The sequence below is a fragment of the Tetrao urogallus genome (genome assembly GCF_951394365.1).
Source record: "Tetrao urogallus genome assembly, chromosome: 8".
Classification (NCBI taxonomy): domain Eukaryota; kingdom Metazoa; phylum Chordata; class Aves; order Galliformes; family Phasianidae; genus Tetrao; species Tetrao urogallus.
In genome coordinates, this window is record NC_136821.1 from 29,655,331 (window position 1) to 29,679,334 (window position 24,004).

At 42.8% G+C, this 24,004-nt stretch overlaps 3 protein-coding genes across 3 annotated transcripts; 2 read left to right on the plus strand and 1 right to left on the minus strand.

Moving 5' to 3' along the window:
* Window positions 1–4,488: 4,488 nt before the first annotated feature.
* On the plus strand, window positions 4,489–7,823 carry ORMDL1 (ORMDL sphingolipid biosynthesis regulator 1; the record flags this gene model as incomplete). Its single annotated transcript, XM_079538782.1, has 3 exons — window positions 4,489–4,665; window positions 6,476–6,627; window positions 7,688–7,823. Exons 1-3 carry the CDS (start codon window positions 4,492–4,494, stop codon window positions 7,821–7,823), a joined length of 462 nt encoding a protein of 153 aa, XP_079394908.1. The 5' UTR covers window positions 4,489–4,491.
* A 1,341-nt stretch (window positions 7,824–9,164) lies between these two features.
* On the plus strand, window positions 9,165–15,477 carry OSGEPL1 (O-sialoglycoprotein endopeptidase like 1; the record flags this gene model as incomplete). Its single annotated transcript, XM_079538890.1, is given in 10 exon segments — window positions 9,165–9,186; window positions 9,189–9,220; window positions 9,224–9,294; window positions 9,833–10,084; window positions 10,977–11,364; window positions 12,153–12,357; window positions 12,437–12,585; window positions 13,148–13,278; window positions 13,420–13,491; window positions 15,387–15,477. Coding segments are annotated over 10 exon segments (1,413 nt in total).
* Window positions 15,478–19,462: 3,985 nt separating this feature from the next.
* On the minus strand, window positions 19,463–22,858 carry ASNSD1 (asparagine synthetase domain containing 1; the record flags this gene model as incomplete). Its single annotated transcript, XM_079539182.1, has 3 exons — window positions 19,463–19,709; window positions 20,679–20,860; window positions 21,380–22,858. The coding sequence occupies 3 exons, from the start codon at window positions 22,856–22,858 to the stop codon at window positions 19,463–19,465; spliced, it is 1,908 nt and encodes a 635-aa protein (XP_079395308.1).
* Between the last annotated feature and the right edge of the window lie 1,146 nt (window positions 22,859–24,004).

A 24,004-nucleotide genomic window follows, 5' to 3' on the forward strand; every position in this document is an offset into this window, starting at 1 on the left:
AGTGGAATTGGAGAAGCTGCATAGAAAGATACAAGAAATGGAATGGAAAAGACACATTACAAATACACACTTCTAAATATGTGAAACATAACATTAAGGCTGAAGGGTAACGTTGTAAACACTCATTTGGACAGTGCTTCCTCTGCAGCCAATGGCAGTTTGACTTGTAGAAGGAACAGTATACCAAAGTCCAGAATAGAAAATACTTTCTGAAGCAGACTAAACTTCTACCCTCCAAAAAGTTCAAGAATTCAGAGATACACTGAGCAAAACACCAAAACAATATTACCCCACATTTACCAAGCCATTCCTCTAAACTACTATGACAAGTGGTTATGCTTCTGTGATTGTAACAGAAAAGACAGACTGCATGGTAACCCACAGTACTAATCAGAAACATCTTCAGGCAGTGTATCTATCTGTACCATGTCTAATTCTAGCACTGATGACAAAATCTAAGGATTCTGAATCTTTACTATTTTTTTCCCAAACTCCTGGCGTTATTTTTTCCCTGCTTTTGAAATTTCTGAGCTCAGCTCTGCTGTGTTCTGCATACAGTTCCCAGCAGCCAAAAATTCAAGAAACATGACCTCTCTCTGTGGGGCAGGGGAAGAAGGTGGGGACAGCACAGTGAGAAAAAGATGCATTAGCTGGCATTGTGACCTCTTGGCAATGAGGAAAAAAAGCCAAATCTTCCGCATTGTAACCTTACCTTTCTTACCAGACTTACTGCATGCCCTCAGGCAGGTCACTTTATTCCTGTGTATTCCACATGAAAATAAAGATGCCCCACATTATAATAAGACAATAGAGATGCTCTTCTCAATGGAAACACTTACAAAGGGCCACAAAATTCCAGCTGTGTTATACATAGTAATACTGCCATGAAGATGGTAAGTGGATCTGCAAATTTTTGCAGGTATTAAACATTAAGTACGTACATAGGCCTAATTAACCAATCTCCAACTGAATCTTTGGTGATCCCTGTAGTACGACACAAAGAACTCAACCACAGTTTTTCACACATATGAGAAAGGTGGCAGAAAGAGCATGACCAGCTCTTTGCATCTCAAGAACGGTTTGAGCACTATCCCACCCTGACCTTCAAGGAATACCTCCCTTTTGTATCCAACAGCCCCCTAGTGTGAGACATGGAAGGCCAATATTTGTACTGAAAGGCAAACAAAGCCCACAACATGGGGCTCCTGTTGCATCCGTTCAAGCAACCTAGTGGAGGACAGTCTGACTGGTCCTCTGACTGCACAACCAGCATCCAGCCTGAGGCTATGAGCACGTGGGGAGGAATGGAGCAGACCCAGCCAGGATAGCAGGAAGGTGTGCAGGCAGGGCACTGCAGCCAGCCCCCAGAGCAGGACTATCCTGCAGGGTCTGTGCCGCTGGCACAGCAAGCGCACAGCACTTCTCTGCCTGGAGAGCCTTCTCAGAAGCACTACTTGACATAAAGGGCCAAGCACATACACGGCTACTTGGGCAAAACAAATAAACTCAACCTACAGCGTTTGAAGAGGAAGCAGAACGAGCGCTTTTCTGAGAACAGCTGCAGAATTTTTCTTTTTATACATAGTACTTACATTCCAAAGAGAATGTGCCCTTCAGATGTGGCAAAATGATCTGACAAATCACTTTTCCACAGTCAAAGAGAAGGAACACAGGATGAGGTGTGTTGCTGAATACAGGCCAGCATTAATCATTCACACAACTTCTGCACACATCCACATGTCACAAAGGACTCCTGCGCAAAATGTTTGATGATTTATTGACAAGAGCCAGCCTGGAGTCGGGTATCTCCGTGAAAAGATGCTGACAAAGGGGAGGGAGGGGCTGAAAACAACAACACCGCAGATCACAGAGCCAAACGCTCTATGAGCTGTTCGCGATGCAGGGCTTAGAGGGAGGAAGCGGCTCTGAGCCCGTTCCCGGTCCCAAACCTCGCCGTCAGCGGGCGTGAGTAGCACACATCCACGCCCGCTGCCTCTCGGGTACCACTTCTGGGGCTCGTCGTGTCGGAAACAGGAAAATAAGCATAGAAACATGCACGTGCGAGCTCGGAATGCCCGCAGCATGAGGGCAAGATGGGGTGACGAACCTCCAGGTTTGTCCGGCTGCAGGCTGCGTTCCGACAGGCAGAGCTCACTACGCTCGTGCTCATTTTCAGCTGCCCGTGTTAGAAAAGAGGCAAACCCCCGCCGCATCCCCAGCCCGCGCCCTGCCCCACACAGAGGCCCTTCCCGCCCGCCCCGCGCTCCGCCCCGCGGCTGCAGGCCCGGGCCTAGGCCCAGCGGCAAGGGAGGCGGCAGACGCCCGCGCTCCGAGAAGCGCCCTTCTCTTTTTCCTTCTTCTCCTCCTCCTCCGCCTTCCCCCATCCCCGGCCCACAGCCCGCCCGGCCCCGCCGCGCCCCTCCCGGCCCCGCAGCCCCCCGTACCTGCGCGTCCCGCTGCCCCGTGGGCGGCGCGGCCCGGCCCGGCCCCTCCCCGCGCGGAGCCCTGCCCACGGGGCGGCCGCCCGGCACTACCTGCTGCCGCGCTTCTCATCTTCGGCGGCCGCGGTCGGAGGACGGGCGGCGGAGTTCCCGCAGCGCCGGAAAGGTGGGGAGGCGCCCGGGACGGGCGGGATGGACGCGGGCCGTCGGCTGCGCGCGGCCGGTGGCGGCGGGCGGGAGCCGGGAGCCGGGGCCGTTCTTCTGCGCTCGCGGGGGCGGCGGGGCGGCGAGGCGGCGAGGCGTGGCCGTCCGTGTCGCGGTGCTCCCGACCTGCGGGATCGGAGGTCGGGTTTTGGCTGTGCGCTGTCGGCGTGTGAGAGCGGGACGCCGGGTTTGCTGCGGGCCTTCGTCCAGAGAGCCCGACTTGCGGGACGTGGAACGACAGAACGGCTGGGTTGGAAGGGAGCTCGCAGCCCGACCGGCCCCAGGCTTTGGGCACCCCCACGGACGGGGCACCGCAGCAAGCCGGGCTGTTCTGTCACGCTGTGTCTAAAAGTCCGCGGTGAGGTGAGAGGACAGGCTGCGAGATGCTTTCTGCTCGTGCCCCGTTTGGCACGGCCGCGTCGCCTCATGGATTCTCACCTTTCTGCCGATTCCACGCACATCACGTAGCAGCACACGCTTCCTACCCTGCGGCTGGAGCCTGCAGCCCTGCAAAGCAGCTGTGCTGTGGCAGTCCTGGGTGTGCAGGTGTGTTTGGACGCAGAGATATGTTTGTAGGGGCCTTGAATGAGACCGTCGGGTGGAAGTAGACAAGTTGGTTCCAATTTCTTAAGCCAAAATACAGCTGCGTTTCTGGCAGTAGGAAAGAAAATACATGAATGCAGTAGATGAAGAATATGTCCAGCTGATTAACTGAGAGATGCTGAGGAAAACATAGGTTCATCATATCAAAATACAATACTGACTAACTATGAAATGCTTTGCAACAAAGGGAGATTATAATTGGCATCGCCACAGTTCAATTTCAGGCTCCTCTCATCTGTTTTCATGTTACCAACTACTGTTAATACATGTTTTACACACATAATACACACATCATAGTGCATTAATCTGTGGTGTTACAGATATGACGGTGCTCTGCAATACTGAACAAATACCAGAAACAAACTTACTTAACAAAAAAATAAGCCAATTATTTTTGCTAGTTAATGTTCCTGTCAACTGATTCGGAAGGCAGTTAACAATTCTCCATCCCAGTCCGTAAACATTTATAAATAGTCATGAAATGACTATTTATGTTGAAATGACTATTTATGTTTCATGAAATGAAGCAAACTTTTTTCTAGTACTTAATACAAATTGTAGTTCACCAGGCTGATCTCCTAAAGAAAATTGCGGTTAGAAGTTGCCTTGTGTGTGTTTGCGTACGTCTGTCAAGTAGAAACCTTCTGAGCCTTTGGCTATCATCAGATAAAAACAGCAGGGTAAGAGTTCCAAAACCTGCAGGGGATGGAAATCTGAGATCTGATCTCATGCTACGAAAAAAGTAGGAATAAATTCAGTCTTCCTAGCAACAGGTTGCCGGGCAGGCAGTATATGCAAAATTCCCAAATAGCCGTAATGTGAGTGAGATGAGGGAAAACTGTTTGATGAGAACTGGGAAAGAACAGTTGACATTAGTGGCAGAAGAAAGGAACTGAAGGGATAAAAGGTACAAAGATTGGTGTCCTTGCTGGTTTACACCTTGCCCTTGTGACAGCACAGTTCACTAATCCCACATCATCCCTGTTGTGGCAGACCTGGTGGTGTTTGCATTTGCTTGGTTGTTTCTTTGTGAACAAACAGCCCCAACAGCCCTTTTGTCTTGATTTCTTTATAAGTCACACTTCACTTGAAGCTCTTGAGGTATGCCTTAGCTTGTGTGCAGCGTTCATTCCAGACCTACTTCTTTAAACCAGCCTCTTTCCTAGTTTGGAGCTGCATGTATTAGATACCTCTACAACACAGTAGTCTCACTTTAGGAACAGTTCTGCTCTGTAGGGTAAAAATGAATGTCGGAGTTGCCCACAGCGAGGTGAATCCAAACACGCGGGTGATGAGCAGCCGTGGGATGTGGCTGACGTACACGCTTGGAATCGGCCTGCTTCACATCGTCCTGCTCAGCATTCCTTTCTTTAGTGTCCCTGTCGCATGGACTTTAACAAATGTGATTCACAACCTGGTGAGTACCCGCTCTTGTTGAAAGAGTTGTTCACAAATGCTTAATTTTAAAAGCAGGCGAAAAGAGGAATAGCTGGGCTGTGTGGATACTGAAACCAAAAACACCTGTATGTGGCTTAGCCGCTGTTGAATGGGTTGGCTCATGTGGGGAGGAGGAGTGATAGAGGATCGCTTTGGATTTAAACATGAGAGCTTTGAGATATTTCTTATTCATTAATCCACTGAATGTAATATGTAAAAAGAGTATTATCTATTAATGTTTCTGTATAAACCTGTTTGTATCTCAACATGTTCGATTTCAGTGCTTTAGATGATACTTTTCCTTAGACAAAAGCATTTGTGTTCTTTTTCTTGCTTCGATTTCTAGTCAAACCAGACAAATTTTAGCTGACTGACTTCAGCGCAGAACTCTGTCCTATGCACGACATGGAAAAAAACCATAACACTGTATTTGGGAAGATCTCGAACACATTGGGTCAAGCCCTGAAACCATTTCTTATTTAGTGGGTTGTGATATGAATTATGACTTTAGCTTCCAGAGGCTTTTGCTTACAGAAGATCTTGAAAATCTCTCTCTCTCTTCTCCCCATGGTGCTATTCATGTAGGTTGCTATAATGACAGCAGGGATGATAGCATGCACTTGCCAAGTTGTTTTCTAGTGGAATGCAGAAGATGGATTTAAACTGCACTTTGGGTATTGAAGCATTTAAATGGCACTTTTTGTTTAAAATTATATATTTATCTTTGAATGTAGAAAACTTTTAGCTGACATTAAAAGCAATTTTAGGGTTTAGGTTGGGTTCTTTCTGCACGTATCAGTGCAAAATGAAATGTGGAGTAAGCATTTGGATGTCCTGAAAGTGCCTTTGTTGTTATTAAAATTGAGGTGCTGGCAAAAGCATGAATCAGATAATTAATTAAGCAAAATAATTCTCCAGTAAACCTCCAGACAAGAGGCTGTTTCAAAAACAGATGCTTGGTCAGCTTTCACCTCCTTCATAAGACTTCAGAAAAGCGAGATTTTGTTTCTGGATAAAGCTTTCCATCTCTATGCATGAGAAGTGAATGCACCTGGAAGAATGCTGAACTCTTTGATATTTTCTGGTAGAGACTCTTGCTTGGAGTTGGCAGATAAAAGACAAATGATTGTTAAAATTGGAAGCTTTGCTCATTTGTTGAAACTGGGCTCTCCTATCTGGAATTGACAGCTGCTACTTCATCTTTCAGAACAGCCTAGCCATGGCATCTTTCCATCAGACAGTGACAAAGAAACCAACACGCTTAAGGAGAGGGACAGATGGTATTCTGAGGTTGCTGGTATTCGGCTTCCAAGCATTTGAAGCTAGTGGGAAGTTGAGGAAGCTTTTGGAAGTTCTTGTAATATTGCCAGTATTCACCAGCTGTAGATTTCTACTTTGTGCAAACTCTGCCTCATAACTCAGTGTCATACTGTGCTAGGAAAGCAGTAACATAAATCATCAGCCCAGAACTTGCTACAATGCTTGTGTAAATTCTGTTGGCTTCATGTGATCTTTGCCATCTAATGTAGACGAGGAAGCATTGTGTTGTGCCTCACGTAGACTTTGGCTTTAATGCCAAATGTGCCACTGACTGTAACTTCAAGCAACGCACTTCTTGGCTCTTCTTTGCTCTCCTATAATTTGTTATTTCAGGTTAGCAGCTCTTTTAGATAATTCATTTACTCTTTTTTCTTTGTTTTGTTTGTTTGTCTGTTTTTTGCAATGCATTGAACAATGTAGCAATTACATAATAGCTAAAAGTACCAATGTATTCATTTATTTTCCTCCAGGGAACATATGTCTTCTTGCATGCAGTAAAGGGGACTCCTTTTGAAACACCTGATCAGGGGAAAGCGAGGCTCCTGACACACTGGGAACAACTGGATTATGGAGTACAATTTACATCTTCAAGAAAATTCTTCACAATCTCTCCTATAATTCTGTGAGTTCTAAACTATATCATGAATGAAGTGAGTTACAAAACCATGGCTTCAAAAGCCTCCATTAAATGAGTTGCAATTTACTTTTCTTTCTTTTTTTTTGCTTGTATCTAGGGAGTACTTATTTACAGGCCGCATAGTCAACAATCTCCCTGCAGTTTTCAACACTAATTCAAAGTACTGGAGTTGAAGTTTGTAAATAGTTATTAATGGAATGGGTTTTAAATATTAGAAACCTTGTGAGAAAACCCATCAACTCTTGAAGTTCTTCAGAAGAAGACTGTGAAGTCATAAATATTGAAAAGCTAAGCTAATTGTCTGTTAGTGCATGTCCATTACTTTGCAGTAATTGCTAACCGTTCTGTAACTTGTCATTTGCGAGGAATGCGGCAGTCCTCACCGAAGGGGATCCAGGCTATTACAGATTGCCTTCTGTTTACACTAGTTATGTAAATAGACTGATTGGAAATTCTGCACCACCTGTTTCTGTTGACAAAAGTATGGTTGCGTAACAGAAAGAAATCGGATACGTATTTAATATCCAGTTCTAAAAAATCATTCTGTTTTTCCTAAAAGGAAGTTGTCTGCTTGCTTGGCAGGGCTGAGGGGTGAGAGGGAAGACACAGTATTCTGCATGGGAAGTTGTCTTACGTCGGAAAGAAATGGGAATAAAAACGTGTAACTGCTCAAAAAAAAATCCTCTCTCTTCAAAGATAGTTTCCTGTAGGAATGCTGTATTACAGCACATGCACACAACTCTTCACACACCTAAGAAGCTGAATAAATGTTTCCTGTTTGCTGTAGGGAAAACAACACACTGCTGCGACATTTCTGTAGAGTTGTTTTTTAGCACTTTGAGGAGTATTGGAAGAAGATACTTAGTCTACAATACTGTTGTATAACATCCTAGAACCTAAGATGAGGTATTTAATACAAGAACACATCCATGGTTAACGGGTAAAACATAGCTGATCACTGTAGCATCTTTTTCCAGCCATACTTTGTTGGTGTGTTTGTGGATAAGGCTGTCAGCAATTAAGCTTGCTCTCTTTTCTCCTGCAGGTACTTCCTGGCGAGTTTCTACACAAAGTATGATCCGACACACTTTATCTTCAACACCACCTCTCTTCTGACAGTGCTTATCCCCAAGCTGCCACAATTGCACGGTGTTCGAATCTTTGGCATCAATAAATACTAGACAGAAGGTGTGATGCTGACTGATCCTGACACAGACTCCGCTTCTTGGGCAAAGGAAACGAATAATCTGCTGTTACCTAATTGTATTCAATGAGAGATGCATTTACATCTGAGATACAATTACTACTTCCTTGCAGCACTGTCTGGGGCGAAAGTTGAGTTTCTAAGATGCCTTCAAATACTGAAATGTGGATAGGAAACTTATAGATGGGAGATTTCCTGAAGTTGAAGGCAGGCCCAGCTCTACGGTGTGATCAGCACTACAAGTAGACGTAGGTCTGGCTGAGGCAGGTAAGAGAGATGTGAATAACTGCTGAAATGGGGAGCGATGTTTCACCAGCGCCAGGCAGCCGTGACGCAAATGGTAACTTACTGTATAAATCCAGCAGCCTCCATTCAAAGGACCGGCAACACTTTGTAGATAGGTGAAAGTAGCTGGTTCCTGCTCTGTGGATTGTGAACGGGTGTGTTTGTTACTGCATTATGCAAGATTGTCTCAGTAAATACCGTGACAGTTGGTAAAAAGGGATGGTATGATTCATGCCTTATCTGTCCTTGTCATTTTTGTCACAGAGACTGGAGAAAGTCCATAACTGTCGGCTCAGGGATTGCTACGTGCACTCGATAGCTCAGTTTAGGTATGCTTTTGCAAGCTGCCACTGTTGTGTTTATTTCAGTTTGCTAACAGAACATTGACTTTTCTATCTGTAATTGGGACTTGCTGAGCCCTGCACCATGGAGAAGCAGCTACACCATAGAACAAGTGAGAGGAATAAGAGAAATTCTGCACAGATAATAGGTCAGAACAGAAGCGGTGCTAGCAGCAGGTGAAGAGACAGATGACACGGCCGGACCGCGTACAGTTTGCAAAAAAATACAGGAAGGACGTGCACGGAGACCTGCGGGAACGGCAGCGGTGCGTGACCCACGTGAGCTGCCCTGGCGGCGGACGGGAGGAGGTGCAGAGCTCCCGTGCCTGCCTGCCTGCCCTACGGCTGCCGGACACGGGCAGCTCGGAGCTGGCGGAAGGCTCGCTTTGTCTGCTGGTTGCTGGGAGGGGAGAGAAGGAAAAATGTTTGTTTTCCTGCCGGGATAATTTACCAACGTGTGATGAAGATGCTGTTCAAAAAGCGCGACTTTTCTGATTTATTGGAAGTAAATAACTCCTTCTTTGTGCAATGAAGCCTGAGCTGGCTCCTTTTTACTGACATCCCTCACACGGTTTACCTCAGCGCTCTACAGCGTTTGTGTAAAACGCCCCCCGTTGCACGGGTGGCGGTGACGCCGGTGGCGGAGGGGAGCCGTGCTGCCGGCAGGGGGCGCGCTACCTTCCGGCACAAAGATGGCGGCGCCGCCACGGAACCGCGCAGCGTCACTTCCGGGATCTGCCCCGCCCCCTGATGGCGGCCGGGGACGGCGGAAAGGCTGCGGTTACGGCTGCCAAATTGCCCCGGGCTGAGTCCGCCCACGTTGTAGCTGTTAGTGCGCCGTGCGCAGTTTGTAGGCTCTTAAAAACAGGCTGTGGGCAGCGAAATAGCACGAGGAACACTCGAAGGTAAAGCTCATCGCAGGCAGGAATCGGGTTACGGAGGCAGCGACGCGAGGCTGCTCGGATCGCGGTGCGAAGCGTTCCCTTCCTCGGGGCTGCGGTAGGCGGGGCAGATCCCGAAGGCATCGTCCTCAGGTAAAGCACAGCCACGGGTCCCCGCCTCCTCCAACAACAACGCCAGTTCTTGTTAAGCTCTTAAAAACCGCGGGGTATTCCAGAATAATTCGTAGAATCGCTCAGGTTGGAAAACACCTTAAAGATCAACGAGTCCAACCACGACCTTACCATAGCACCCTAGCTCTTACAGCCCTCTGCTAAACCACGTCCCCGAGCACCGCATCCAAACGGTTTTCAAGCACATCCAGGGATGGTGACTCAACCTGGTGCATTCTATTTATTCTCAGCTAATTCACTTGAGTTCTGTAACAGTACGTACTTGGAAACCCCTCTGTGACGATCAGTTGTACAGCTCCTTTCCAGACATCACCACGAGACCAACTGCTGCCAATGAGCGGCGCGGCCACGCGCCTCCTGCAGCCTGCGAGGCACGGCTCGGCTGCGTGGCTGAGCAGCAGCTCCACGCGCTGTGCGAGGCCCCCGAGACTTGTGCTGGGCATCGAAACCAGCTGCGATGACACGGGCGCGGCGGTGCTGGACGAGGCGGGCAGGGTGCTGGGAGAAGCGTTGCAGAGCCAAAAGGAGGTGCACCTGAAGTAAGTGTATACAGCTCATAGCATCCTTCTTATGCAGCCATGGTTGTGGCTGCAGGTGCTCGGTAGTCTCGCCACTGTTATCTGTGATAGCTTCAGTATGAAAGCGTCTCAGGAAAATTGATGTGAAGAGGGTATCACACAATCACAAAAGTCCTCTAAGTCCAGCCATCAGCCCACTGTGCTCACTAACCCTGTCCCTCAGTGCCACATCCACCCTTTCCATGAACACCTCCAGGGACAGTGACCCCACCACCTCCCTGCACAGCCTGTGCTCCTCACCACTCCTGCGAAGAAGCATTTCCTAATATCCAATCTGCACCACCCCTGGCACAACTTAAGGCCATAATCTCTCCTACAAAGACCGTCTTTCTTTGTCTCCAGCTCACTCCGCAAGGCTGTGGAAAGAAATGCTGTGCATTTATTAAGTTTCATCTTCTTGTGCTAATTTCTTTCCACAAAAGTACACAAATTCTTCATCAATTTTGGTTAAACACTACAGTGGCACTACTAAAACCACAAAATATTTTCAGTTAGGTGAAAATTAATCAGACTTAGGCATTGTTTGATAAGTACATCAACTGGAAAGTGGGAGGCTGTGTTCAGTTTCAGCCATTGCTTTGGAATGGCATAGAGGTAGATTTAAGAGGAACGCATGCCAAGCAAGGGAAAGTTGGATTCTTTCCTTATGTCCCAGTGATAATTATGCTCCATTCAGTACACAGATATAGTTCATGTCATTTAGACTAAACATTTAGACTAAACAAGGCATTTGAAAACATGCTAAAAAAAAAAAAAAGGGCTGGGTGGGGCAAGTTTACAAGATGTTGAAAAAGCTATTGTTGTGATTGTGTTATGAAATGCTAATATATTACAATTACTTGTTTCTAACTAGAGCGGGTGGAATAATTCCTCATGTAGCACAACAGCTTCACAGAGAAAACATCCAGCAAGTAGTAAAGGAAGCGCTTAGTGCCAGTGGAGTTTCTGTAGATGAACTTGCTGCTATTGCAACTACAGTGAAACCAGGACTTGCGCTGAGCCTGGAGGTGGGACTGCAGTACAGCTTACAGCTGGTGGACAGGTACCAGAAGCCTTTCATACCCATTCATCACATGGAGGCTCACGCACTTACCATAAGACTGACAGAGCAAGTGGAATTTCCCTTCTTAGTTCTTTTACTCTCCGGAGGTCACTGCATCTTGGCAGTAGCACGAGGAGTTTCAGATTTCCTTCTGCTTGGACAGACCATAGATATAGCACCAGGTGACATGCTGGATAAGGTAATATTTCAACACACATGTGAATCTACTCGTTTTCCTTCTATTGCAGTTAAGCTACTTACGCATAGTCTTAGCATTACCCTGAGTATAGCAGTGTAACGTGACAGGAGCTTTACATTTTATTTTCTTTTGTCTGTTTTGAAATACCATAAATTTAAGATGCAAGAGGCTATTAGACATCTATGCGCCTTGGTAGTACCAGTACTAACTAGCTTATTAATTGTATTTTTAGCAAATAGATAACATAACCAAAGCTGGTAATGGAAGGTTTGATGAGAACCATTATACAAATGAGTTGTATTAAGATCAATAGTAGTATTTTAAAGGATACTGCCAAACCTAAAACAATGCATATTAAAACATTTGTTACTAGTTGTTTTGTTGTTATTGATTCTTTTAATAGTTTGAAAAGCCCAATTTGGCTTTGACAGTCTATACTGCTTGGGTTACTGAGTGCATTCTGTATAATCCGGCACTTCCAATTTTGTTTTCTGACAAGCATATTTTTTAAACAAATTATATTTGTGCTCAAGTGGAGGGCTGGAATGGGAAATGGCTCCAAGTTGAAAACAACTTTGCTCTCCTTTACCTAGTAATACAGTATGAGAGTCTGAGGTCTAATCAACATTTCCTGCAAAATCTGCTGGTCCTGCTTCTCAACTTGTTCTGGAATTGCATTTCTCATTGCTGTAGCAAAAAAAAAAAACAAACTGTATGCTGATTGCATAAAATGATGCAGAGAACTACATTAAGTCCTCCTGTAACTATTTTCTCTATTTTCTCCTTAGGTAGCAAGAAGGCTCTCTTTAATAAAGCACCCAGAGTGCCACGGCATGGCTGGGGGGAAGGCAATAGAGCACCTAGCTCAAACTGGAGACTGGCAAAGGTACACATTCAGACTTCCCATGCAGCAGTATCGTAACTGTCATTTTTCTTTTTCTGGACTTCAGAGCCTTGTCAACAAATCCATTATTCAGAAAGAAAAAGAAGAAGGTATTTTTAAAGTCAGATACGACCCATGTACTTCATGAGCTATACACAGGAAAACCCATCTAATCATACATTTTTGTAGGTATTCAAGAGGGTGAACTCCTGTCCTGCGTTAAGGACATTGCTGCAGCTGTACAGCATGTAGTGGCTGCTCATATTATCCAGCGGACACACCGAGCCATGCTTTTCTGCTTAAAAAATAGCATTTTACTACCAAAAGCTGCAACTCTGGTGGGTACACATTATTTTTGCATCATTTTGCATGTTGCTTTTCATATTTAAATGCAGTGTCATTCAGGATACAGATTTCCCTGTACTTTACCCTGTGACAGAACTAATCATACTGACAGATAACATAGATGTCAGTATGTATTAAACTTAGCTAGAATACAAGGATTAAAGTAATATTAATTTCAGGTATTTATATGAGATCTTTCATAGTTAGGGTTTAAGCTAGAAGGGGATTTTCACACCAACTAACCTGACCTTTTCTAACAGCTCATGTCAGACAGTTTGATCTAGGGCAGCCCAGTACTTCATAGCTGTTCTATTTATAGCATGCTTTCACTCAGAAATAGTTTTTAGCCATAATACACTCACATTCTTTTCTGATAGGTTTCAGTCTTCAAAAATGGCTTTAGCTTGAAAAAACTTTTTTTTTATTGCAGTCTTCAAAACTTTACCTGATGTATTTGTTTTTTAGATAGGATGCTAATTTAGTTTCACTTAGGAGGTCTTTCTTTTGAGTTAATACCTTTTTTCTTTTTTTTCCCCTACTTAAAACTGCTGTTAGGTCGTATCAGGAGGGGTTGCAAGTAATCAGTATATCAGAAAAGGCCTGCAAACTCTGGCAATTGCAAACGGTTTTGCTTTTCTGTCTCCTCCTCCAAGACTGTGTACTGATAATGGTGTTATGATTGCGTGGTAAGGGCTGGTTTTCTTTGTGTGTTTCTGTAACATTCTTTAAAATCATCAGAATCGGGCATTTCTGTATATGATGACTAAGCCATATATTTATATATTCAGAGAGTTATGACACTTGCACATAATTGCTTTCTTGCTTAGGAATGGCATTGAAAGGTTGCATGCAGGATGTGGTGTTTTATACAGTACTGATGGCATCCGCTATGAACCAAAGTAAGTGACTCAGTTCATTCAGTCTTTCTCTTCATTAATTCACTGTACTCAGTGAAAGTGGAAGCACAGACTAGCACAAAGAGACGAGGAATGTCTCCAGAGGGCATATAAGCTTTAAAAGTTACCATAACAACTACATAGAAAAGGAAGTGAAGTACATGTCATCCTCTTCCAGTACTCAAGGGAAGCTTATTAATAGGAGGGAGAGCAGCTTTTTACATGATCTGCTAGTGATGGGATAAGGGGGAATAGCTTTAAACTAAAAGAGGTAGAATTTAGATTAGATGTTAGGTGAAAATTCTTTACCCAAAGAGGTGGTGAGTCACTGGACTAGTTCCCACAGAGGCTGTGAATGCCCCATCTCTGGAGGTGTTCGAGGCCAGATTGCACTGGGCCCTGGGCAGCCTGATCTGGTGCTCAATTTAGTGGTTGGCAATCCTGCTCACAGCAGAGGGTTGGAACTGGATGCTCTTTGAGGTCCCTTCCAACACAAACCATTCAATGATTCTATTATCTTCAGCATTTAAGTTTGTTTTGAGTCAGAAATTTGAATCACCATACATCATAAAGTTTTATGTATTTACTGTTGCTGTGGTAGCGTTGAAAGCAGGAGCAAGCTAAATAGTACGCTCTCCCTAGCTTCTTAGTTGTTGCAGTCATAAACCTCAATGCTCTGAGTCAAACTGTGTTTTCATAATCATAGAATGGTTTGGATTGGAAGAGACCTTTAAGATCATCTGGTTCCAACCCCCTGCAATAGGCAAGGGCACCTCCCTCTGGACCAGGTTGCTCACAGCCCCATCCAGTTTGGCCTTGAATGCTTCGAGGGAGGGAGCATCCACAGCCTCTCTGGACAACCTGTTCCTGTGTCTCATCACTTTCACAGTGAAGAAAGTCTTCCTAATGGCTGGTCTAAATCTACCCTCTTTCAGTTTAAAGCCAACTCTTCCTGTCACTACCTGCCCTTACAACAAGTCCCTCCCCAGCATTCCTGTAGGCCCCCTTCAGGTACTGGAAGGCTGCTGTAAGGTTTTCCCAGAGCCTTCTCCAGGCTGAAGAGCCCCAGAGGGACAGCCCTCTGATCATCAGATGATTTTACATTAAAAATTCACGTGTCATAATTTTTTAATAACTTGTTAAATATGGCTTGTTTTCGGGATTCAAGTAAACCCCGGGCTTAGGACTGACCAAAATGCCAGGTATTGTTTTGAATTGTCAGTGTGTTACAAGTACCAGCTGGTCTTAAACTCTTAAGTTGTTATCCAGTTTGTGCCTTTTCCAGGGCCATGAAAACACACAATTGGAGGGTTTCAGGATGGAAGTTTTACCATTTTCACATCAGAAATGGTAAAATATTGTTTTCAAAAAAGAATGCTTTTATATATATATATATATATATATATATATATAAAAATATAACTCAATGAATAAAATACAAAGTTATCTTTGCTGTAACTATATATACCATACAATTATCAGAGAAAAATACCTGTCAATCTCTAATGTGTCTTGCATTCATTACTGGAATGTAAAATTATTTATCAGCTCAAATCAGAACCTGAATAACATCCCCAAAAGATAGCTGTGAAGTCACAGACCTTCGTGAGTTAGGAACAGCTGAAAATGTAGACAACTCCCCATTCTAGAGATGTTTTTGGGCACAGGCTCAGAGCATTTTCACAGTCACAGTCTTACGAGTGAGCACTTTGTGAAAATGCTGCCCAATCCTCAGCATTTGGGAATTGGGCAGCATGTACTAAACATACTATTGGGAATTTCCCAATTTGATGGTACACAAGGTCTGTGAATCTGCACATCTGAGTACAGGGTACAGTCATCCTACCACAGCAATAGCACTACTTACCTTTTAACATACGGGTCACTTGATTTTCTAGAGCTCCCCTTGGAATTGATATTTCAAGAAGAGTTGAAGAGGATTCCATCAAAGTGCCAAGACTAAAGAAGATACAATGGTCAACATGTTAAGCACATAAGTAATACAATAAATGCAGCTAAAACTTGTTCACTGCAACAGCACTGAGACAGTTTTCATGTACTGACTTTATGTGGCTTACAAATGTTGAAGTAACCCCCACCAGAGAAATAAAAACATCTCCACGTGGTAGCTGTGCCAATACAACTGAGTTTCAACAGCACCTACTTTTCTCTGCAAGTGAAAGAAGATGATTCCTACTCACTAGAATTAAGATCTGGGGTTAAATCGCTAGCACTAATTAATTAATGTTATTCTTTTTACTTAAAAAAAATTAAGTTTAATGTAGGTAAGAGGACAAACGAGCTGTTAAGATGCAAACTCTGGGTTTTGATGCTCATGTGTTATTTCACCTTGCCTTTTGACAATCTGTGCTGGATGATTTCATTACTCATCGCATAGGTTTTAACTGGAATAAATACAGCACTAAGCCTGTTTATATATAAACCAATTTTATAAAAACATCTCTTGAATAGAAGCTTCCTTTCTATACATGTTCTTTAGAGTGCATTAATATTTAACTTACATAAAGCACCTGAGTAAGTACAGTATGCAGTACCACAAATGAGGCTGCCATGTTTGTCTGTCTTGTTGAAATTCATTGACAAAATTCTGGTTTATTTTTCCATCTCTGCTGAAGTTACTCATTAGGTGGGTAACTGCTTTGTTCCTGCATACTACTTATAGCAGATTGTGAGCAGCCTGGAAGCTCCACTCAGTGGCTGGGGCTGTACAAACATAGAAGAAATACAGTTCTTATGCTTACTTAAAATGTATTTTCTTACTTAAGTAACCATTTCATTAAAACAAAATGTACTATTTAAGTTCATACAAGAATTTGTCACTTTAGCAACAAGATTCAAAAAAGACAAAATTAAGACTGACAAAGAGATGTACACAGAGTTGATTAAAGTATAATCAAGAGAAGAGACAGAAAGCATCCACAGAAGTCAGAACAAATGCAAGAAAATAGGCCTCCAATACTAGCTGATGAGAAAAAGCAGAAGTATTTGTTATAATGGTAATTCAGCATCACTTGCTCAGAACCACATCTCTCCAGGAGGTGGAGTAACAGCTGTAGATACTACTTCAACCCAATGTTACCTTGTAAAACCTTAATTGTCTTTTTGCATTAGAGCAAGTCTTAGTTTTTTTTATTTTACTTCTTCATACAATGGATACTTAACTACTGAATAATTCCATCAACCTGTATGGTGATGACGTCAAGTGCTTTCTTGAATCTCTCCACAAGCAGACTAATGAAAAAGGCTGTATGGGCAACCAGCACACCAGGAATTCTGTATCACAATACCCTGTAAATACCTTTCTGAAGAGCTATTTCTGGTAGTGTGGAGATTATCTTCTTGAACTTGGGGCCTAGAAGCCATGCATCTGTTGTGGCTGGACTGTAACAGCAGTTATGCCTTTGGAGTCTTCTGCAAACATACTAGACTGCTAGCTACTTTTTTTAAATTCAAAAGACATCTAAAGCCAGATGAACCAAATGTAGTTGTGCTCTAGGCCTCTTAAGAGACATTTTTGCTAATCAAGTAACAAATTCATGTAGATATTCAAGAAATATTAATTTTAATGTCTGCAACTTTATATAATATTCACTATATAATGTTAAGTTATTGCTTCTAAACTGAAATTGTTACTTTCTAAATTATTTGGAGGCTGAATTGTAAGACCATCAGAATAAACAAAACTCTTCCTCTTATATACATCCTGCAAATCGCTGTTCCAATTAAAAGTGAAGACTGATGCATGCTTAACTGCAGCCTGGATGTTATAATAAGGGACAGTTACTCTTAATCACAAATTAATTTCTCACGTTTACAAGGAATAAGTAATGTCTTTTTTATTGCAAATGTGTGCCTGCATTCAAGTACATGCACTACCACATCACTATTTCTAGTATAGAAGATGCATCTCACATTGGAAGAAACAGAGAATGAACAAAGCATGATTTGCTGGCAATTGCACAAGCCTTAGCCATGTTTTGGGAACAGAAATTGAAGCTGAAGAACGACAGACATACTAAAAACAACAGAACATACAGAAACGGTAAGTCCAGCCATCTATTCTTTCACAATAGAGGTAAGGATAGTGAGTGGAACAAGTTCCTCAATCACTGGCTGTTAGGCAGTAATTGCTAGTAATGCTCTGCACACAGTTCATCATCTCGAATAAGCTCATAGGCCAGCTGACCTGCAGATACCTTGCAGCCCTGCACTGCTAGCATGTACACAAATAGGAATGCCTTGTCTTCACCTCATGCTAACCTTCAGGATATTGTTACAATACATGGAACATAATCAGTTTGTCACCTCATGAGTCATTCTGCTTTTAAAGTTAAACAAATCAAGTAAACACAAAATCCATCATTAAGTTTTATCTTTGTTAAATGTTTGAATTGTACAGTTGTTAATGCAACAATCAAGTTGCTGTCTTTGCGTATGCGTGCCTCACACTTCCACTACGTACTGAGTCCTGATGAAAATTAGTCCATCTTCCATATCCATGTATGCTGACAAGTGCTGTGCTATTTGACATCTACACAGCTGAAAGGTTTAGCCAGCAAATTCCACCAGCCATCATCTCTCAAAAGTCCAGTGGGTTTCTTAACCTTCGAAGGGCATACCTGAATCCACCAGTGCTTGCAGTGATGCTGTCAGGGAACATACTTGTTTTTCAGCTGGCCTAGCAGTTCAGTGGGAAGCTCTGCGAGGTAGCATTTTGTCTCTGCTTAAAGCCAGCCAACTAGGGGACATGGTGAAGTTGTGCTGCTTGCTGTTGTCACAGCAAAGGCACAAGCGTTTTCCTGCACTGCCACGTTCGACCACTAGGTTGCCTCATCAGCTCATTCAGCTCCATGTAACACTTTTGTCAGGCCTGAGTATCCCTGAATATTCTGCAGTATTTAAAATGCAATATTTTGAGATGCTATTAACAACAAGAACAGAATATTATTTAACCAAAAAGTTACAGCACTATTTGCAAGTAACCACTACATTTCCTAAGGACAAGATAAAAACACAAGCATTACTGCAGGTTCCTCTGGTATATAGTCATTTTTTTTCCCTTACAGAAACAAACATTTGGCCAAGAAACTGCAAATCATAGTGATAACCATACTTTAAGGAGTAATGATGAATTTATTGTTTATAAGTAATAGGTTAAACTGAAAGCAAAAATGCTAAAACCAAATTGCATGGTGTGAAGTAATAGTACAACAGTGACAGCAGAGCAGCAAGATCCCAGGCTGCAGCGAGCAAGGATTTGCTCAAACCCAACAGCAACACACAAAGAAATAAGGGAAAGAAGCTGCTTACCTTCAGAAGGTCTCAGTATGCACGGACCTCCAGCAAGATGCCATCACCTCCACTGCCAGCCCTTAATCGAGCTCTGGGAAAGGGTGGATCCTGGCCCCACTCTTCCTTTCGCTCAGATACATTGCATGATACATTCCATGCCCCTGAGCTCCCCGAGTTGGCCCTGCCTTCCCACCAGATGCTCCATCACTGTTTCAGCTCATGGCTTGACAACTACACAGTTTCCTAAGGCTAATACCTCAAAAACCAAAAGGTTAAGTGTGATGCATAGGGGGCAGTGACCCAGGACCCTCAGCTCTTGGTGGCTCTAGCAATCCAGGTCAGCTCTACGCCGCATTCTCCCTTCTAAAACCATAACCTGACAGACTGGAGGATTCAGTAGGCACTTAGCTGAGAAAGGGGGAGAGGAAATGCCAATCTCTGGCTATCCTCTGCTCCACAGAGATCAGCATTCCCTTCTCCCCTAAGGTTGCACTCATAATGTGTCTATGACAAGTATGTACTATGTGTATTGTTCTGTAATAATGCCCAAATGTGCAAAACAAACAAACTAAGCCAAACTTTTTTAAAAAAATCCCAAAGATTTACTGAATTTACAAATAGGATAAATATTATCTTCAGATATAGCTTTATAATTCATCTACTAAAATAACTTCAGTCTGCTGCATGTGTGGTGTGCTTTTTCGTTGTTGCTCTCCAGTTTTGCAATCCGAGATCCAAACTGTACAGCCCTTTTTGGCAGAATGCTTGAAGCTTTAAGGCCAAGTTCCATGGCTCCAAGGCGCAGAATCAGCTTCTCACCAATTCCTCGAGGTAAAGTCAAGTCTGCTTTTTCTGAGATGGGCAGCGAGTTGAGGAACGAAACGACATCTTCATCAATGAAGGGAAACCTGAGGACATGGGGGAAAACAGATTGTGCATTAAACATTAGTGGCATGGTACTGAGGGAGGTCTCCAAAGTAACTATATTGTCTAGGAAGGTAGGTAAAAGATACAATTAAACTCAGAAGCCCAGAAGTTTTCAAATTTTCAAGTAACACCCCAAGATAACTTTAAAGCATTAAAAAAAAAAATGCTGTATAAAGCCACACCATAATTTAGAAACAAAATTGTCTACAAGAAAGATCTTAAAGATCTTCACAACCATCTGAATGCCAGGCATTTATATCGATTCACAAGCACAATTAACACCTACCTGCCACTGCAAACACTTCCTGCTAAAATGAAAATGTGTGATTAAGAACATGCCTGGAAAGACACCACTGGGCACCAAAACCTTTCATGCACTTGAGCAGCCTCGGCTGTTAAGACTACAACTAAAGGGATTTTTTTGCAAGTCAGTGAGTAGTAGTGTGAAGGAGGTAAACTCAAAAAACCCAATTCTTTAAGTATTCTGACTTAATGACATGGAAATGCACAGGATATCTATCTTGCTTTTATTGCATGGACAGGAATATGCAGCCTTGATGCTGGTGCATCACAGCCTCTCTCTCTGTGTTAGGAAGCTGTCATTCTCCAGAGCCACTCCTTAAGTTACCTTGACAGAACACTACAAAGCTAAGAAGACTGCTGCACTTAATGATAAAACCCACTTGATTTTGCTTTCTCCAACATCTGTTGCTGCTTCTTAAAACATCCAGATGGAAATCCAATGTTCATGTTGCTACATTTCCTTAAGTAACTCTGCCACGGCATTACAGATTACCTTTTTTCCCCCCCTCAGAGAGTGCATCCTAATACAAATGGAACAGAATTTGGAGACAAAAAACGTGCAAACGAGTTTCAAATAGAGCTTTTTCTCAGAGTGATAAAACTAGAGCCTAACCAGTAAAACCAGCTTTGTTTCATGTTACTATTACCTGGCTTCTTTTCCATGATCACCAATAATCCTGTCATCTCTACCAAGATTCCTAGAAGAAATGCGACCTAACTCCATTTCAAGTTCCTTATTCAGACCTTCTAGGCCACATTTTCTGAAGCAAACGCGATGCCGGGAATACCCAGCAAGCTGTTCATCTGCTCCAATTCCTGTAAGCACAACCTAAGGGAACAGAACAAAAGAAATCTTCGTTAATACCGAGGGAGGCCAATAGTACATAATGGATCTTAGAACTACGCATGTGAAAACAACATACAAGAAGGAAAGAAATTTTCTTTGTAGCTTGAACAGTCAGACTATAATTACAAAAGATTGCAAGCAGTCATCTTGTCTGTCATAACTGATAGCTACTTTGTCACAAAAATCATCACATTAATCCTGAGGAACACACTGAGTTTATGGATTTGTTCACTTGGATTAATAGCACTTGCCTACTAATGAGTTAAGGCATTGACTTTTCTCCTAGTCACTACTGCTTAGTCAAGCTTACAGAAAAGCCATTCACAGAATCAAAGAACTGAATGCAGGCTTTAATTCCAGAATTACTAAAGATTATCGGTATTGTATTCTGCCACTGAACTTCAGAAGCCTTGTGAATATTAAAGAGCCCAGCTAGTTTCTGAAACATTCACAAATTAAGTGTAAGAAAGAAAACAAAAGACTATAAGAAACAATCAGTACCTTTGCAGGACTTCTGTATGGTTTCATTTCTTCTTGCTTATGAATATAGCCCTCCCCTCTGGAAGCAAACCAGATTGCACAGCCAATGCTGTCATCCAAAACTGTATCCAGAGGATAAATCAAGTGATTGATGAATCGTTGTCTCATTTCTTGCAATTCCTTTAGTGTGACATTAATTTCCACAAAGTTCCAGGTTCTTGAAGGGTTAAGGGCTTCTAATTCTTTCAGTCCCGCCCTACCAGTAATTCTGTCAGGAACATCAAAGCAAGATAAACGATCACCAGTTTTAGCATCAAGATCTTCATGATTTTCTTGAACACGACGCAAATCAAGCTGCATTTCCTGGCCGATACAGTTTTTAGGGGTACCTGTTTGCTTAGTTTGTTCTTTTGGCATGAAAGCTACGTTGAGAAGATCAATTGGTTCCTCCAAAGGAACATGTCGATCAGCAAGGGCTGCAATAACCATAGAATCAACGCCACCAGAAAAGAGCACTGCAACATGAGCCTTCCCGGGAAAGATACCCTCAACTTCTCTTGTTCTCTGATCTTCACCTCTAACTAGAAATAAAACTCGTCTCCTTACTGCCTCATCTAAAACATCAATGAACTGATGGACTAGTTTTCTCTTGTGCTCCTCTGCAAGATACCCCTGAAGAGTTTCTATGGAAACCACGTGGCTCGCGTTGCTATCAGTGCTTGCACACTCAGCTGAGGCTTCAGAAATGGTTCTGTTGAAGGGCATTACTGGTGTGCTGAGACATAGTTTCGACTCATTCAACACAACAGAGATGTGATCTGGTAAGTCTTTTGAAACTTGATCCAGAATATCAATGAATATTTCTTCTTCAATTTTCTCTGTGTAACTGTACTTCCATGGAAACAACGTTAAAGACAATGATTTAGTTGTCACACAGCCCTTGAGATCAATTTTGAAAATTCCAGATGCTGGGACTTCTTGACATCGGTTGCAAGATTCCAAATTCACACTTACAGATGTGAGACAGAAAACACTATCACTCACATCACTGAACTGCCAAAGCAAACTACGACGACCAAAATAATCTCTACCAAACCATAAGCTGTGTCCAGATGCTTGATAATAAATAAAAGACCATGGACCCCGAAGTGATGAGAAGAGTGATAAGAAGTCAGCATCACTACTGCATAGTGCAAGATGACGAAACATAACTTCAGTGTCGTTCTCTGAATCTCCTACATGCACTCCATTAAAAACTTCTCCATTCCAAAGCAAAATATTGTTACTGACATCTTCCAGAGGCTGAGGAGTCATCAGTCCCCTCAGGTGAAGCACATGGCCAGAAAAAAGACACTTGTAGGACGGCTCAGACACAGTCTTTATTAACTGTTGGCTGCTGTCTGGTCCTCTTCTTCTAAGACGGCAGTACAGATCCTCATTGAAGCCATCACAAATGGTATGCTGACAAGACAAGGCAACAACACAACAAATACCGCACATGGCGACTTGAAATTCAGATGGACTATTTCTTGACTTTAGTCTTCTCTGAATTTTCCAACTCTTGATGTGCTTTCTTTAATTGATCTAATGTATCTGTGTGATGAAAATACCAGAGTAAACAGTAAATGAGTTCATACCTAAGAAATGAGTGTCAGCTGTACAATTAAAGACAGGAAAACAAAAGTAATAAACACATGTTAACAGTATTCATCTATCACAACCATACCTCACTGCAGCTTATTTGTCTTCAATAATACAAACATCTTTTTCCCCTCAAGGAAATCCATACTACAAGTTTAATAATGTAAAGAAAAAGCCAATCATCGCCTACATAATCAATATGATTTACACATTTGTAGTAAGAAAAGTGTATACACAGTGTCAACATGGTAAACTCCAACCAAAAAAGATACTGACAACTGTTCAACCCAGGAAGTAATTTTATACTTTTGAATTTATTTCTAACACCTTTGTTCAATTATCACATCTCTATCTTCCATTCCCTTCTCTTGATAATCCCAAAAACTCATTCTCTCAAGCACCTAAAGACCTCTAGACTTCTAGCTTTACTTCTAGCTCCATACTCATATTTTGTGCTCATCCCATGAAATTTTAAGGGTTAACAATTAAAAAAAAAAAGGAGGAGAACTGAGCATGTACAGCTTCCGAAAGGGTGCTGAGAATAGTGATTCCTCTGTGTGAGGACTCTCTCCTGTATCTTCAGCACTTGCTGTTTTACCACTCGTGCAAATCAAGCTGAAACCACATTTACCCAACCCAGAAAAGCAGGCACAGCTCAAATCCACTTGGTATCTAACATGAAGTTGCCATCTCTTCCACTTGACTACAACTTTGAAATCCTTAACAGCTACAGAGAAAGCTTTTAAACAGTTAAACTATTACCTTTTGCACTGCAAACTTACTTTTGCACTGAGACAGCGTTTCTGTTCGGTCTACAAGGAAGAATATGTTGCTATTGGGTTGCTGCCTATAAACTTTCTGTAAAACAAAAACAATGCTGCATTAAGTAAAAATAACACAGGCTGCAACCACACTGCAGCACAAATCCATGTAAGACCACTGAGATACCCTTCCTTTTCATGTCAGAAGGCTACTTTCTACTCTGCCATCAGCAACATCTTCATG